The sequence below is a fragment of the Cherax quadricarinatus genome, chromosome 46 (assembly GCF_038502225.1).
Source record: "Cherax quadricarinatus isolate ZL_2023a chromosome 46, ASM3850222v1, whole genome shotgun sequence".
In the NCBI taxonomy this organism is placed as follows: domain Eukaryota; kingdom Metazoa; phylum Arthropoda; class Malacostraca; order Decapoda; family Parastacidae; genus Cherax; species Cherax quadricarinatus.
Genome location: NC_091337.1, coordinates 10,411,459 through 10,429,618, shown reverse-complemented (window position 1 = coordinate 10,429,618; position 18,160 = coordinate 10,411,459). Strand labels below are relative to the sequence as shown.

Sequence of the window (18,160 nt, the reverse complement as noted above, 5' to 3'; positions counted from 1 at the left end):
TTTTGTTATGTACATGAGTTAACTTTAAGGACACAGTTCTGTTGTACGTGTAAACAAACTTCAATATGGGAGAGCAAGAAATATATCAAAGTTATATTATCAGTATGTGGGTTATCAATCTTGATAATATGAACAAGAAATATACAGCTGCGAAATATTTCTTAACTTCTTTGAAGAGATGCGGAGAATCCAATTAACTGGACTTGCAGTAAATCACTGACACGTAAAAAAGGTTAAACTTCATCAAGAACAACGTTTCGCTCAGTGAGAGCTTTATCAAGTCACACTGAGCGACACGTCGTACCTACGTGTCTCTGATATATTACCTGTCAGCCTACTGTTTATCTTTCATAGCTGGACTTGTGTTAAAAAGTAAGTGATGTAACTCAGCTTACAAAGTCGGGCAGGGATGATGTGATTTTGTAGATTATTACTGGATCATCATGAATCTTGGAAAAAAAAAAAAAAAAACAGAGCTCGAGTGATGGTAAATATATTTTCTTCTGCAGGGTCCTTCTACCTTAATGAGAAACGTGTTAAAATTAAAAAAAAATAATATCGAAAGTTATATCTAATACATTGTACATACATTGACGAGAATAAATATAAGCCATTTATTTCACACAAGGATGACCTTGGCAACCTAGTTTAAAATTTACGTAGCTCAAACTATATTTACACTGCCTAAAACAGGCATAGTTAGCCTAATTTAAGTTATCATCAATTAAATATATTATTTTCGTAACACGAATAATGATTTTCGCGAAGATATATCAAAAAACTAATACATCTTTAAGTCTTCGACAAGCGATCCTTGATGAATGAGCTAATTCGGTTAAGTTCTTTCTAAAATCATGAGATATATATATTATTAAATAACAAAATTAAAATATGGCACAACCAATTAATAGTACAAAAATTAAGTACAGTGGGATATGATATAACGAATCTAAATGGTTCTAGAACCTCGTTCGTTATACCATTCGTTCGTTTTAAGGGTAATCCGTTCCAGATCCCCAAATATAACCACTTAACAATAAAAAATATATAAAATTGTAAAAACAGCACATAAATGTGCATTTAAACTCCTAAAATAAAGAATATAATTAATGTTTGTAATAAAAAATAATAAATTAGTACAAAAAATATTAAAAAATACTGTACATTATCATAGCTTAGTATTGTTCAGCACGAACGACAGGAGGCAGACAATAGAATTACCGTTCGTTATGTAAATATTCTTTATATAAACCGTTCGTTATAGTATACCCCACTGTATATATAATTATTTTCTTCTGGTGACCAATGTAGTCATAATATCAGTGCAAGAATACATTATGTACCTTCATATGGAAATGAGCAATAAGAGGAGAGGGAGGAAGATAAGACATCCTTGGTATGCACCACAGTCTTGGTAACAAAGACCACGTCAGATCTGGTTATCATGACCACACCTGACCTGGTCGTCAAGACCGCAACAGCACTGGTTGTCAAGGCTACCCCCTGGCCTGGTAGAGAAGACCACACCAGATCTGGTCGACAAGATCATACCAGATCTGGTTAACACCACCACACCAGATCTGGTCGACAAGACAATACCAGATCTGGTCGACAAGACAACACCAGATCTGGTCGACAAGATCATACCAGATCTGGTTAACACCACACCAGATCTGGTCGACAAGACAACACCAGATCTGGTCGACAACACCACACCAGATCTGGGTAACAACACACCAGATCTGGTCGACAAGACAACACCAGATCTGGTCGACAAGACAACACCAGATCTGGTCGACAACGCCACACCGGATCTGGTCGACAACACCACACCAGATCTGGTCGACAAGAAAACACCAGATCTGGTTGACAACACCACACCAGATCTGGTCGACAACACCAGATCTGGTTGACAAGACAACACCAGATCTTGTCGACAAGATAACACCAGATCTTGTCGACAAGATAACACCAGATCTGGTCGACAAGATAACACCAGATCTGGTCGACAACACCACGCCAGATCTGGTCGACAACACCACACCAGATCTGGCCGACAACACCACACCAGATCTGGTCGACAACACCACACCAAGCCTGATCGCTTGGACCACCCGGAGCCTCTACACCAGAGTACGTTCTTTGGACTTATTTCCTACAACTTCACGCTAACTCGTACGTACCAGTTCCGTGCTAGATGAGCAAGGGCAGCGGAGGCAAAAAGACTAGGCCTTACCTCCTGCCTAGTCCAAGAATGGACCCTGGGTCATTTCATTTGTGAGCCAAACTCTACCGATGAGTTACGAGTCACCTGCTCGAAATAAGCAAGGCTTGATGCTAGTGAAGAGCTCTTGATCCAAGGAATTAGAGCTACCCTTCATTTGGCTCATTTCCTCCCAAAGAATAAAAAAAATAGAAGGAAAAATACCGTGACTGGAGCAATACACAAATAACCTGCATATAGGAGACACTTCTGACAATGTTTCGGTCCAACTTGGCCCATTAACTAGTCCTCTGTGTGACTAGTTAATAGTCAAAGTCGGATAGAAACGTCGTCATAAGTTATGGTCTCCTATATGTGGGTTATGTGTGTACTGATTACCTCCCATTTCCCAGGTGCTGTATAACTCCTACGGGTTTAACGCTTCCCCTGAATTATTAGGTCTAACTCATGCTTAATCTCCAACCACCTGCTGCTACAATATTATTATAATAATAATAATTATTATTATTATTATTATATTCATGAGGAAGCGCTAAACCTATAAGAGTTCATGCAGCACCTAACCTGGGGAATGAAAGACAATCAAATCTGATTCAAGGAAGGTGAAGGTGGCCTCAATTCCTTGAAGCAAGGACGCTTCCCTTGAAGGAACCTGCTGCTGGAACTGGTCTAATATTTCACCCTAAAAGAATGCCTCAGTTAATATTAGCCCAGCGTTGGTGATAACCGCTTAGCTTGTCACTCTTTGCACCTCTTGTCATTTGTATTCTGTAATCACCGCCGACCAACAAGCGAACAGCTGTTGAGGTCGCTCCTTAATCCTTATCTCCCATCACCTCCACCACTCGTCTAATTATGTTTTTCGAACCAAACCATAATTGGCCAAATCCATCATGTGTGTAACTCCGTCAGAGCTTTAACTCGGAGTTATGACAGCAGTATGTTAATTTCCTAGATTTAAAGTCTTTCGATTGCACGTGGGTCATCATTAGGGTTGCAGCTCACCTTGGCACTAACATTATTAAATGCGTTAATCCCTAAAATTGGGTTTATTTTTTTACGTATAAATGTATAAAAACCGAGAAAGACATTTGCTGTACTAGGATATGCATTAAAAGAACTTACCGCCCACCAGAGAGCAGGGGCTTCATCATTTCAATACAGAGAATGGAAATCACTGTATATTTAATTATAGGTCGGGTCAGTTGCTGCACGGGCTGGAGGGTGGAGCTAAGTCATGGCTATGTAGGCTATGTTTGATATTTCAGAGATCATATAACTGCCTGTATTTTGAGATGGAGGTTCATAAAATGTTTGAGGGTATTGCAGTATACGGTGCAGATGCTGACTCAATCGTTCATGTGACAAGCGTATTTATGTTCACCGATGTGATGTTTAAGGCTCCTAGATGTTTCCTTCACGTATAGTTGATCACATCCCCAACATGGCATGGTGTAGATATCAGTGTTGGATTCATTGTGTTGTACGTCCTTTACTAGCAGGTTCTTAATGGTGTTGGAAATTAAGCTGGCTATGTGCGTCCTTTAGCATGTTCTCTGAAGTCTGTCCAACCGGGAAAATAATGTACCTATCTGGAGATTGTCTTTATATAGTGGTGTGGAAATTCTTAATAGCCTTTCTCCTGCAGTCGTTGATGAAATGTGCTGGGTGCTGTAGCTTGGAAAAAGTCCTATGTATATAACCAAATTCTTTTTTGATGAAGACATGACTCGAAATTGTATAAGCTCTCAAAACCCTGTAGTGACTCATCTCTTGATAAGTGTGTCATGGTGTGATAAGAAGTGTAGATCACGGTAGTAGGCAGACACGGGCCAGTAGACCTACTGCAGTGCTCCTTCATTTTTATGCTATTTTCATTGGAGTCTTTCAGTCCTTTTCTCCTGGATACGACCACTGTAATCGGCTAGCGCCTAGGTACCTGTTTACGACTAGATGAACGAGGGCCATAGGTGTAAGGAAACTTGTCCACTCGTCAAAGGATCGAACCCGGGTCTTTCGGTTATGAGCCGAAGTCGCTACCACTGAGCCATCTAAGTTTGAGTGCAAGTGGTTAGACTTGAGTAAGACCTGCCTAGCATGGCCCGGTAAGTCTACTGCAATGTTTCTCTATTCTCAGATTCTTATCTCAAATGTTGTCAACACAGCCTAAGCTAGGTATATCACACTACTACTATATTTAACAACAATTATTATTATTACTCATGTTAAGTGGTAAACCCATGTGGGTCATTCAGCGCTAAACAAACACGCTTTCCATTTTACTCACCTAGATGTCTTTAACAATAAAACAGATGTGACAAACTATAAACAAATCTAGTGGAGGAAAGTTACTCACAGAAAGATAACGTTCACAGGCCATTAGAAGTGAATAATGAAAACCTTGATCACAAGACGATAAAATTTGACTTATCCAGGGCTCCCTTTCGTACTAGCGTTAAAGGGGCCCTTCAGGTCTGCCCTGAGGTCTGCCTTGGGTGAGTGCTTGAGGTGGTAGATGAGGCAGAGTGGAGAGGAGGAGGGAGTAAGGGCTGTGTTGCATTGGAGTGATGATGACTGCTGATGACGTGAGGGGGTGAAGTAAGGTAGTGTTGGGTGTAAATGACTTCTTGGTGGTGCTACTGCTCTGGTAGTGGTAATGGATTTTTTTTCTAGCAAATTGGAAACATCAAAAGTGTACTGCTATCTTATTCTATAGTATATGATAGTCACATAGCGGGAACAAAAGCTGGCTATTGCTTCCTTATTACATTCAATCACGCAGGAGGGGTTTCACACACATATTGAAATCAACCTGAGCTCGGGAATAACAATAAGTACACAAATGACCCGCACATAGCGCGATGGGAACCGAGCCAGTATATATATGAGAGGAGGGCGGGGCCAAGAGTAGCAGAACGAGAGGGGGTAGTAGTATAATAGTAGTAGTGGTAAAGGTAGTGGTAGTGGTGGTGGTAGTAGTAGTAGTAGTAGTAGTAGTAGTAGTAGTAGTAGTAGTAGTAGTAGTAGTAGTAGTAGTAGTAGTAGTAGTAGTAGTAGTGCAACAGTGCTTGTGTGTGACTAGTTAATGGTTCAATTCGGACTGAAACGTATTTTCTATGCAAGTTTGTTAATCTGAAAGTCACGGCTGCAAGTCCTATGGGCATTTAAGAAAAAGCCTATGACTACGAAATCTGCAACAGAGAGAGAGAGAGAGAGAGAGAGAGAGAGAGAGAGAGAGAGAGAGAGAGAGAGAGAGAGAGAGAGAGAGAGAGAGAGAGAGAGAGAGAGAGAGAGAGAGAGAGAGAGAGAGAGAGACCCACATGCAAGCTAAGTCAATACCTACAGCTGGATCCCTGAGGTTATGAAGGCAAAAATTTAATCCTCGAGACAGTGAGTGTCTTACATAGCGTGAGTGTAGTGAAGAGTCTCCCACTTCTCTGAGCATTACTACATTGGCACTTCCGTCCACTTCAGTGCTACTGTGCCAGCCTCGCTACACTCACTCCAGCACTGACCTCATTGTCACACCAAGGCACAGTAAGCCTTCAAGCAGAATGAGCCTTTTTATTAGACGACGTTTCGCTCTAAATATTTAGGGCAAAAAGCCTGTGTTTTATGATTGTTTCACATTCCTAATTTGCAGGATATTCCGCCAATCACTACAGTGAGCCTTTTTCTGATTGCCTCATTATATATTTAATGAGAAAAACAGACACTCGTACTATGCCTCTTATAGCTTTCTAGCATTCACTTTTCTTACAGTCCCAAATGTAAACACATTAACAACCACTACAACATCATACATCCTTGTCTATGACCCACTTACTGGATAACATGCCCCTTCTTTCCTACATAAACAATAGCTCTTCACCAGGCCACAAATACAGCAGTGAGACTCAAATGCTATACTAACAAACTTCATAATAATTTCACAATAATTTCTGACATAAGCCAACCTGTTCAGTGGTGCCGCTCCTGTGGCAGGGGTGCTGCAAGCTAATGTGAATAATTACACTTGCGAACATGGTATAGTTAGATTGCTTATTAAGCGCCCCCATACCTATCCAGTGGGCGGTAGTTAAAAGATTACAAGGATACATAATCGGTTTAGGGATCTGGATGGTGACTGTTGCTAGCCATAGCAGAAGCGACCGCTGGTTCGCTGGTGCTGGTAGTCTAAGTGACTTCGAAATTATCGCCAAAACTTCAAGTGCTCCTCTTGCCCTCTCCACTACTGGTGAAGCTGGCCGCTCTCTTTCCAGTAGATTTAAAGAACATTAACGATGCTTTCGCTTGTCTGCCGCCAACAATGCTCTCATCTGTCACGTTAGGAACCATAGTTATCCCATAAACTGGTCCACTTCTGAAAGTATGTCTTTTTTGAGGCTTCACAAATGTCTACTGGCTGAAATGGCCCTCATAAACAACATCCATAATATAGATCTTAGTCCCGGCTTTATCTCTACAGATGCTTGCCTCTCCAAGTACATCGTCAAATATTTTCATTGTCATAACACACATGAACCAACGTGACCTTGACTTCTTTCCCTTATTGTCTCACTCCCGATATGATAATAGTCCAGAGCGGACAGAAACACTGTTGAGTATTCATTTTTATTTCGTCGTTGAGTTGTGAATCGTTTCGGCTACGGTAGTTTTACTTTTATTCTTCACTTTAGAGATATGGATTATTAAACGCTAAAAACAGTTACCAACAAACGTTAGACCAAAACTGTTATATATATAGCGGTAATTTTGCCCCCCCCCACACACAAGAAAAGCATACAGACACAATATAAAAAGTTTAATAAACTTGATAATGAATCCGAGAAATAAGAGAAATGATCTATGAAGACTTGAAACACTGAAAAAAAAATTACTTCGTTGGGAAATGGGGAAAAATGGATAAATGATCACCACAAGTAAGGTCATGAAAGTATAAGAGAATGTATGAATGACCTTATAGCTCCATCAAGTAGAACAAGATGTCACGGTTGTAAATTAGGGAATGAAAAGGTATAGAACAGATACTAGAAAGTGGTTCTTCACTATGAGATCGGAAAAGTTGTTGTATTACAGCCTCTGGAAATTTTAAACAAGTCTCTGGAATGGGATCGGGGAGGAAACACCGTGTTACAAATGGTAGAAATTTAAAACAACTATATGCCAAATTAAGCACAGGACACCAGCATAACTCTGTTGTTGTAACTACAAACACTGAAGACAGGACACCACCAGCCTAACTCTGCTGCTGTAACTACAAACACTGGAGACAGGACACCACCAGCCTAACTCTGCTGCTGTAACTACAAACACTGGAGACAGGACACCACCAGCATAACTCTGTTGCTGTAGCTACAAACACTGGAGACAGGACACCACCAGCATAACTCTGTTGCTGTAGCTACAAACACTGAAGACAGGACAACACCAGCATAACTCTGCTGCTGTAACTATAAACACTGAAGACGAGTCACCACCAGCATAATCCTGCTGATGTAACTACAAACGCTGACGACGGGTCACCACCAACATAACTCTGCTGCTGTAACTACAAATACTGAAGACAGGACACCACTAACATAACTCTGCTGCTGTAACTACAAACACTGAAGACGGGTCACCATCAACAAAACTCTGCTGCTGCAATTATTAACCCTGAAGACGGGGCACCATCAACATAACACTGCCGCTGTAACTACAAGCACTGAAGACTCTACATAACTAACATAACTCTGCTGCTGTAACTACGAACACTGAAGACAGGACACCATCAGTATAGCTCTCCTCCTGAAACTTCAAATGAAGGCAAACGAACCCCTCTCAACTGACCTCATGTGGTCTAACTGCATTTCCATGAGTCCACTGTATTGATAGCAGCACAAAGCTATAACAGCAACAACAGAAGCAACATCACTAAATAGATTTAGCAGCAGAACCACCAGCAACACCAACATCAGCAGCAGCAGAAACAGCAACAATAAGTAAAAGCAGGAGAAGCACCAATACCAAGCAGATACAGCATCATCATCAGCAGCAGAAACGGCAACACAAAGCAGCAGCATCCCCAAGCAGACGCAGCATCACCAAGGAGACACAGAACAAGGTCACACAACAGTTGACCTTGCAGTAGCCACGAGCCGTGACCTGCGATGAAGGGGTGCTTGTTGCGTCCCTTGTCGGTTATGACTGATCCCACAGCTACCCTTATCGACGAACATGAAGCAGCTGTAACATTATGTTGTACTCTGCAGCAGAGGTGTTGGGAGAGAGGGGGGGGGGTGTACTCACCTAGTTGAGGTTGTAGGGGTCGAGTCCAAGCTCCTGGCCCCCGCCTCTTCACTGGTCGCTACTAGGTCACTCTCCCTGAACTGTGAGCTTTATCATACCTCTGCTTAAAGCTATGTATGGATTCTGCCTCCACTACATCGCTTCCCAAACTATTCCACTTCCTGACTACTCTGTGGCTGAAGAAATACTTCCTAACATCCCTGTGATTCATCTGTGTCTTCAACTTCCAACTGTGTCCCCTTGTTGCTGTGTCCCATCTCTGGAACATCCTGTCTTTGTTCACCTTGTCAATTCCTCTCAGTATTTTGTATGTCGCTATCATGTCCCCCCTATCTCTCCTGTCCTCCAGTGTCGTCAGGTTGATCTCCCTTAACCTCTCCTCGTAGGACATACCTCTTAGCTCTGGGACTAGTCTTGTTGCAAACCTTTGCACTTTCTCTAGTTTCTTTACGTGCTTGGCTAGGTGTGGGTTCCAAACTGGTGCCGCATACTCCAATATGGGCCTAACGTACACGGTGTACAGGGTCCTGAACGATTCCTTATTAAGATGTCGGAATGCTGTTCTGAGGTTCGCTAGGCGCCCATATGCTGCAGCAGTTATTTGGTTGATGTGCGCTTCAGATGATGTGCCTGGTGTTATACTCACCCCAAGATCTTTTTCCTTGAGTGAGGTTTGTAGTCTCCGGCCCCCTAGACTGTACTCTGTCTGCGGTCTTCTTTGCCCTTCCCCAATCTTCATGACTTTGCACTTGGTGGGGTTGAACTCCAGTAGCCAATTGCTGGACCAGGTCTGCAGCCTGTCCAGATTCCTTTGTAGTTCTGCCTGGTCTTTGATCGAATGAATTCTTCTCATCAACTTCACGTCATCTGCAAACAGGGACACTTCGGATTCTATTCCTTCCGTCATGTCGTTCACAAATACCAGAAACAGCACTGGTCCTAGGACTGACCCCTGTGGGACCCCGCTGGTCACAGGTGCCCACTCTGACACCTCGCCACGTACCATGACTCGCTGCTGTCTTCCTGACAAGTATTCCCTGATCCATTGCAGTGCCTTTCCTGTTATGTGTGCCTGATCCTCTAGCTTTTGCAGTAACCTCTTGTGAGGAACTGTGTCGAAGGCCTTCTTGCAGTCCAAAAAAATGCAGTCGATCCACCCCTCTCTCTCTTGTCTTACTTCTGTCACCTTGTCATAAAATTCCAGTAGGTTTGTGACACAGGATTTCCCTTCTCTGAAACCGTGCTGGTTGTCAATTATACACTTGTTTCTTTCCAGGTGCTCCACCACTCTCCTCCTGATGATCTTCTCCATGACTTTGCATCTAAGTTAAGGAAAGACTATGAGAAGACTGGCTGACCGGGGATCACCCAGAGCATAAGAAGCATATGTAATGGTAGTAGTAATAGTAGTAGTAGCAGTAGTAGTAGCAGAAAGAATGTGTTAGAAGTAGAGGGAGTGTTAGAAGTAGTGGGAGTGTTAGAAGTAGTATACACGTTAGTGATACAAGTCTGTAGTTTAGTGCCTCATGTCTGTCTCCCTTTTTAAAAATTGGGACTACATTTGCCATCTTCCATACCTCATGGAGTTGCCCAGATTCAATGGATGTGTTGAAAATCTTTGTTAATGGCACACACAGCATCTCTGCTCCCTCTCTAAGGACCCACGGAGAGATGTTGTCTGGTCCCACCACCTTTGAGGTGTCAAGTTCACATAGCAGCTTCTTCACCTCCTCCTTGGTTATGTGTACCTCATCCAGCACTTGCTGGTGTACCCCCCTGTTCTGATTTCCTGGAGTCCTACTGGTTTCCACTGTAAATACTTCTTTAAATCTCGTGTTGAGCTCCTCACATACCTCTCGGTCGTTTCTTGTGAGCTCCCCATCACCCTTCCTCAGTCTGATTACCTGGTCCTTGACTGTTTTCCTCCTGATGTGGCTATACAACAGCTTCGGGTCAGACTTGACTTTCGATGCTATGTCATTTTCATATTGTCGCTGAGCCTCCCTTCTTATCTGTGCATATTCGTGTGTGTGTGTGTGTGTGTGTGTGTGTGTGTGTGTGTGTGTGTGTGTGTGTGTGTGTGTGTGTGTGTGTGTGTGTGTGTGTGTGTGTGTAAGCGAGCAAATATCCCTGTTATCACTCTAAATCCAAGGCACATTTATCAAGTTAAACACTCAACACACTTACCCAACAAAACAATAGACAGTAAATAAAAGAGAGCAAGTGAGTGGAGCAAGTGAACCAGTTAGTGAGGCAGAGAGCGAGGCAGTGAGTGGAAGTGACGGGAGTGACAGTGATCATATTAGACAGGTAGTGCAGTATAGTAAGTGCAGTGCGACAGTGTGGTTCGTATTTTCGGGGCTTTCATCCTCTGGACGCTTTGGATACATTCGCAACACTCTGCTTACTGTACTCATAAGAACAAAAGAAAGGAGGAACACTGAAGCAGGCCTATTGGCCCATACTAAACAAGTCCATCTCAAGCCTATTATGACCATAAACCACAAATACCAGCTCTATCGTTGGGATAAAAAAAAGAAAAAGGAAGGGAAAGTCGAACTGTTAACTCTCTATTTGGTTCGTTTTAAACAACTCGTCTTCTATCTTGATAAAAATATTCTTTTTTTTTTTAACTTTTTTTTTTAATTCATTGCAAGGTAAGCACGGAAGGCGGTAAAATTAACCCATTACATTAACGAAGTAATTTTTTTCGGCATCAGAACCTAGATAATCACACGGTTAATTATACGCTGAGACACCAAAACAATCCTCAATTAATGAGTCTACTCATTCAGCGTTCGAACTTTTCTTCTCGATGCTTTATTGGCTCAATTTGTCAGTACAAGGATGCTCAGATCGCTTGTTTTTATATTTTCCCTACGCAGAATTTTTCCTGGTGAAAGTCAGGGAGACGGGAAAGATTCTGTAGATATAAGAGACTGGGAGAATGATGAAACAATACCAAAACTTTTGTCGATACCGATTCTTAATTTTAGGCCGATACTGATACCATCAAAATTAGTCGATACCCATCCATACTAGGCCGATACTGATACCATCAAAATTAGTCGATACCCATCCATACCAATACTCTGGCACACCCCTACTGTGGGACTCAGTAAGAGAAGAGGGTGAGAAGGGTGGGCAGGGAGCCTAAAAACCCTCTTTAAGAAAATAATCTTTATATAAAAAGTCTACGGGGTGACAACTCAAAAATGGCGTCAAATTTGGTGATTAACACCGACAAGTATGTGAAAAAATACGTGAAAAGACAGAAGAAGCCCCTGGTGGGCGAAACGTTTCCTCAATAAATGTTTTGATAATTACATGTGTCATTTTTATTTACAACCCAAACACAAGCCCTTCTAGCACATTACCTTTACTGGCAAAGTGAAGAGACCGGCGGTGAGGGAATAGGCAGTGTGTGAGGCAGACAGTGAGTGAGGCAGACAGTGAGTGAGGCAGACAGTGAGTGAGGCAGACAGTGAGTGGGACAGACAGTAAGAGAGAGGCAGTATGTAAATTAGACAGGCAGCAAGAGGCACTACAGTACACAGAAGGCAATATGAATGCTCTTAGAAGCAAGCATTGAGTAATGCATGTCTCCAGACCCTCCTAGTCAATGCTCCAGCCAATTACATTTATCTCCTTACTAGGGCAAGAGAAATAGGAGGAAGCGAGGGAGCAATGAAGGAAGAAGAGAAGGAAGACCGGAGAAGATGAGAAAGGGAGGAAAAATGTTAGTTAAAGGACGGGTTGAGGAAGTAGTGAAGACGAGCACAGTTGAAGGAAATAGAGAGGAGACTGATATGGCGAAGATAGAATGACATAAAGTTGGATTTAGAGAAGGGAGAGGAAGAAAGTAAGAAAGGAAGCTGGGACCGAGATTGGAAGAAAGTAAGAAGCCAAGAAGATGAAGGAAAAGGAAAAATCAATATTTTTGGAGGAAAAGGGAGTTTTAGATAAAAGAAGAGGCAAGAGGAGTGTTGTGAAGTGCAAGTAAGAGCAGGTTCTGGGAGGTGAGCATCACAACAAGTCTTGGTGTCTCCTTATATGTCCTCACTATACTCCCTCCCTCCCTGTACACACTATAGTGCTCAGCCTCCCTCCCTCCCTTTCTTCCTCCCCCTCTATGCACGCACCCTCATTAAGTGCACAATCCTTCCCTCCATTCCTTCCTCCAGGTACACACTATGGGACTCAACTTCCCTTCCCTTGGTTGATAGGTTTTCTACCACATAAAAGAACAAAGTATCAGCACCAAGTAGTGCCCTAAGATGTAACAGAGGAGAGAGTCGTCTGGAAGGCGCCGTTGGCTGCAGACTTGTCTGGAGCGCGCGTGGACAAGAAGCCAGACACCCTCAACTAAGTGCATTCCATTTTCTTGCTCATGGTCACGTGGCGCATCATACTGAACATAACCTAAATGCTTATTACGTGCAACCTTAGAACTCCTTACGAACGTCATTTCTGTAGACATCAAGAAATTTTCCAACGAGATCCCACCAGAGGGAGCGACTTAATTTGACTCAAGGAACTGGCGCTACCCTTCCCTTCTGGGATCAAACCTGATTGCCCCATCCTACTCATTTCCAAACAACTTTATGACCACTGCGGATTTAACTCCTCCACTTGAATATAATAATAATAATAATTCCAAATGAGATGTAGATAACAAGTGACAGAAAGACATTTCCGTGTGGTTTATGGACATCTGATGACATTAGAAAAATTACTCCTGATAATATGGATATTCCAGACATTTTGTAATGTTAATGTTAGGATATTTACCAAGGGCTGGGCCGCGGGAGCGTTGACCCCCGGAACGACCTCCAGATAGATATTATATAAAAACTTAGCGTGATCAGTGCGCGCGCTTAACATTTAATCTCAGTCACTGGGGATGTATGAAGCAAGGAGGAAGAAGGTAACTGGCAGCAGTGCGTCTTCGAAGATACTAAACCAATATGAATAGGGAGTTGTTACTATTGTTATTTGCAGATGACAGTGCAATTTCTAGATTGGTTTAAAAAAACACGCGAACAAATATTAGGAAAACGTTTTGGTTCTGGGACTTTAATCAAGGTCCCAGAACCGGAACATTTTCTAATAAATATCCTAGTGTTGGTTCACATGTCTTTTTCAACCACTTGTCAGTATCAAATACCAAGGTTTATACCAATTTCTAGACCCAAAACTGAAGTGCAAAAACCGGTGAAGGAATTTGAAAAGATGTGCAAAGGAGTGTCTGCAGAAATCATAAACAGGGTCTTTATCAGCGATTAGGCAATGGATAGCCTGCCTGTGCTTACTGGGGCTAGGTTTTCCATCCCATTAAAAAATAACAACTCACATTTTCATGTCCTGGCATTTCTCAGTTCGATATATCCGTGGCCAGTTCCCAGAACCAACTGCAGCATTGTCTGCGATGACAGAGAACCCTCGGAGCCAGCCACAAGTAAACTGACAGAACAACCTAAAAATTAAGTGATTATATTTGGAAGTTGCACATCCCTCACGGCATAAATCAGAACACAAATATTTAGTGGAATTTTTTTTCATGACAGCTCATTCCACCGTTTTCATAGTTTCCCCTCGGAAGATAAGAATAGTTTAATATTCTTAATGTATGCAAGGAATTTTTCTAAAGTCGAGAGGTTTTTCTAAAGTAGGCAGGAAGTTTTGATAAAGTAGACAGGAAGTTTTTCTAGCGTTGGTAGGAAATATTTCTACGGTAAACAGAAAGTTTTTCTACAGTTGGCTGGAAACACGGAATTAAATATGTACCGATGTTCTCGAGTCGAAGTAAAAAAAAAAAAACACAAATATAATCTATACGAGGATCGGTTAGATGTTGCATTAATTAAAGAACAAGGATGGCAGTAAAGGGTACTCACCCTTTCAGCTTCTTCTTGAATGCCTCTACCTGGAGGCAGCTAGCTAGCTTTGGTTTTTTCTTCCCGTTTCGTTTCCGTACGGCTTCTGTGCCAGTGCCCAGTAGGAGGAACACCAACAGAAGCAGCAACAGCAGGCTGACCCCCAGCACACGGTGTGGGGGGCCCCAGCTTCTCGTCGAAGCCATCACCAACAACTTGTCATGAAACTTCTGAAAGGTGTTGGAAATCTGGGTGTTACCTATGTCCCAAAAATCCCCCCCCCCCCCAAAAAAAAAAAAGTACCACAAATGAGTATATACACCACGAGGTGTATAAAGTGTATATCTGTGTATTTACACTAAGAGTATACTGTAATCCTTACTGTAAGCATTAAGGTAATCTTAGCTGATGAACTCAGGTGACAGGCAGCCTAATGATGTTCTTTAGTTGGTAAGCTTTAAAACAATATACCGGAGAATGAGCTACGAACAAGAACAGAGAAAGTGGCATAATACCAGCGGTCGGGAAAAGAATGAAACATTTCCAGATCACAAGAGGCACTGTTTCATGAAGATGACAAATTAAGATTTACAAGGGGCCATAATAGAGTCGCACAATTTCATTTCGATAGGTAATCCTATGTTCAATGCCTATGACATTTATGTTTTCAGAAAGACTGTAAAAAAAATATACTACTGTCTGCAAAATTATTGTAGACATTATGAACACGGCTTATTTTATCTTGGGACACATAGGCACATCAAGAGGTGTATCTAAGGGTATACTTCCTGACAGTTTACTTAAATCCCTATTTTAGGGATTAAAGCATTCTTGCCTCGGTGAAAAAGTTATGTGGTGTAAAAAGTATTTTTTTTTTACCCTAATCCCAAAGAAAACATTGAGAAATTATCCTCAGAATGGCAGACTACAGCTGTATACAATAGTCTACCACTCGATATAGTTTTTAAAAACGCATTTCACCAAAACCCGCATTTAGGCAAGGAGCCTTATGATGATATTTTGATCCTCCCTGAACCACTGTCAAGTCATAATGGTCTAGACAACAGGTTTATCCGGGGCCACAGGCATAATTACGGGAATGATTACAAATTATAAAGTAAATCAGGTAACGATAGTTGCAGATATATAATAAACGCCTTTATAGCGGTCAAAGGTAACCCGCTTGTTATATTTAGAAGAGCTAAGCCTGTAGGGGTTATACAGCGCCTGTGGAATAAGGGGTAATGAGGCTTGATCCTGGGAAGGAAAGGGCACGCCAAATTAATTGGATCAAGAGCTCCTCACCAGCAGGGGAAACGGACTTCTATAACAGTTCAATAGTTCTTGTAAAGACAAACTGTCCACTGACTGGAAGAAAGATACCGAGTACTGTATATGAAATGGATTCTCTTACGTTCTATTTTGTTCTTGTTCTTATTATTATTACAATCATTAGGAAGCGGTAACCTCGTAGGGGTCATACAGCGCCTTGGAATGGGAGGTAATCAAGTCTGATCCAAGGGGAGGGTGGATCTGATTACTTGAATCAAAATCCCTTCACCAGCATCAAGGTAACCGCTCCCCTCCTTGAGAGGAAGTCTTCCTTATGCAAGATGAGGAGTAGGTTAAGTCTCGCTGGGTTACTGAATCCCAACTATTGACCACATGTATATCGTTGAGACAAGGAAGATTGTGTTTGCTACCTGTCTGGTTCATAGCCACGTTATCTCTTATATTACTTGATCTAAATGTAACAACTCATTTAAACTAATTTCAACTTTTTTTTTGCCAGTTATAAAACATACTTTTTGCAAATGTTTACATTATTTTAATTATAGTATGTGGCTTCTTACAAGTCCACTCTTCAATAACTACGAGCATCAGTCACTTACCTCTTGTAGTTATATAATTTTAAAAGGATGGTTCGTTATAATAAAATCGTAGGGGGTCGTAGAGCGCCTGGGGTAGTAATGAGAGGTAATTATGTTTGGATATATCGATCTAATGAAGGGAGAACTCAGGTCTATTTCCTTGGATCAAGAGTCCCCTTACCGGCATCATGAAACCTTTCCCTGAAGGAGGGGAAGAACTGCCTTACATGTTGCCTCTTTAGTTTTAATTTTTCGACCTAATTTATTAGGTTTAAAACACATTAGACAGGGGTCATTGAAGTCGTTGTTCATCTATAAACTAGCATCAAGAACACTTCAATTTATAAAATATAAAGTCGACTCAAGTGTTTATACACATATATACATTACTCATGGTATAATTCATATATGTACCTCTAGGTATATATACCGAGATGTACGATTGTGTATATAACCTAAAACCTACTGCATACACTTATAAGTGAATGTACACTAAGAGATGCACATTTACAAATACATATATACACCTGTGTATATATGGCAAGATATACTAGTGTATATACAAATACATACCTATCAGTATATATCCTAAAATATACAACTACCAGTGCAAAACCTAAGATATACACCACTCAGTATATAAACCCTAAAATATATATCCTTCTCAGCATAGATACTCTGACAAAGTAAAAACACAAAACACTGGTCGAGTGCTTTACCTTCTCCTTGAGTGGAGTGCCAGGGGTTAACCTCACGCTGGTTTTGAAGAGACTGCGGCCCATGAGACCCGTCATCTTGCTTGTATAACCAACCTGCCAACCCCACTCCTAGCGTTGCAATATTGAAAGTGCCGCTTATAATCTCTCAGATATTTACTTAATGTATCCCTTAGTTTTCAGGACGTGGTTTATGATCTCTCCTCCTGCTATTGCTGCTACACTTGAAGAACTGTCAATGATTAGAGGTGTAATTTATTAACTACTGCTGATTGACGGCAGGTTCTGTGTTGCATGGGAGTGCGTGCGTACACTCTTGCGTGAGAGTCTGCCGTTAATTATATTTTTAATGTTTTTTTTTTGCATAAATTATGACACAGGATTAAGTTATTACTGTGGCAGACGTAACTGTTAAAGAAGAAAGTCTTAGCATATTTTTTTCATATATATATATATATATATATATATATATATATATATATATATATATATATATATATATATATATATATATATATATATATATATATATATATATATATATATATATATATATGCAAAACAACCACTGTGAAAGAATAGAGAAATTCCAAGCGCTTTCGTGACTACTCACATTATCAAGGAACAATTGTTCCTTGATAATGTGAGTAGCCACGAAAGCGCTTGGAATTTCTCTATTCTTTCACAGTGGTTGTTTTGCATATTCTGAAATCACCTGTTTACTGTGATCTTATCGGATATATATACATATATATATATATATATATATATATATATATATATATATATATATATATATATATATATATATATATATATATATATATATATATATATATATATATATATATATATATATATATATATGTCGTGCAGAATATGTAAAACTGGTCAATTAGCAAGAACTCATTTAAAATTAAGTCCTTTCTGAAATTTTCTCTTATACGTTTAAAGATATATTTTTTTCATTAATGTTAATGTAAAAATTTTTAACTTTGCACCAAAAGAATCTTAGAAAACTTACCTAACCTTATTATAACAAGAGCAATTTATTTTAGCCTAACCCAACTAAATATATTTTAAATACGATTACAATAATTTAGTAATAAACAAACACAATCAAATATATTTTTTTCGTTAGGTTCAGAATGATTTTGGCGAAATTATTGCATACACAAATTT

At 40.7% G+C, this 18,160-nt stretch overlaps 1 protein-coding gene across 3 annotated transcripts in view; it reads right to left on the bottom strand.

Annotated features, from left to right (window-relative positions):
* Window positions 1-17,085, bottom strand: part of LOC128696743 (uncharacterized) — a 318,805-nt gene extending 301,720 nt beyond the window's left edge. For 2 of the 3 annotated variants that reach the window (XM_070094497.1, XM_070094498.1), the window contains exons 1-2: window positions 16,982-17,085; window positions 14,413-14,621 (exon numbers count right to left, since the gene is read on the bottom strand). In XM_070094497.1, coding sequence (XP_069950598.1) covers window positions 14,413-14,621; window positions 16,982-17,056 — 284 coding nt within the window. In that variant the 5' untranslated portion in view covers window positions 17,057-17,085. Of the gene's footprint in view, window positions 1-14,412; window positions 14,622-16,981 lie in introns of those variants that run through there. The other variant, XM_070094501.1, reaches the window with a different exon arrangement.
* Between the last annotated feature and the right edge of the window lie 1,075 nt (window positions 17,086-18,160).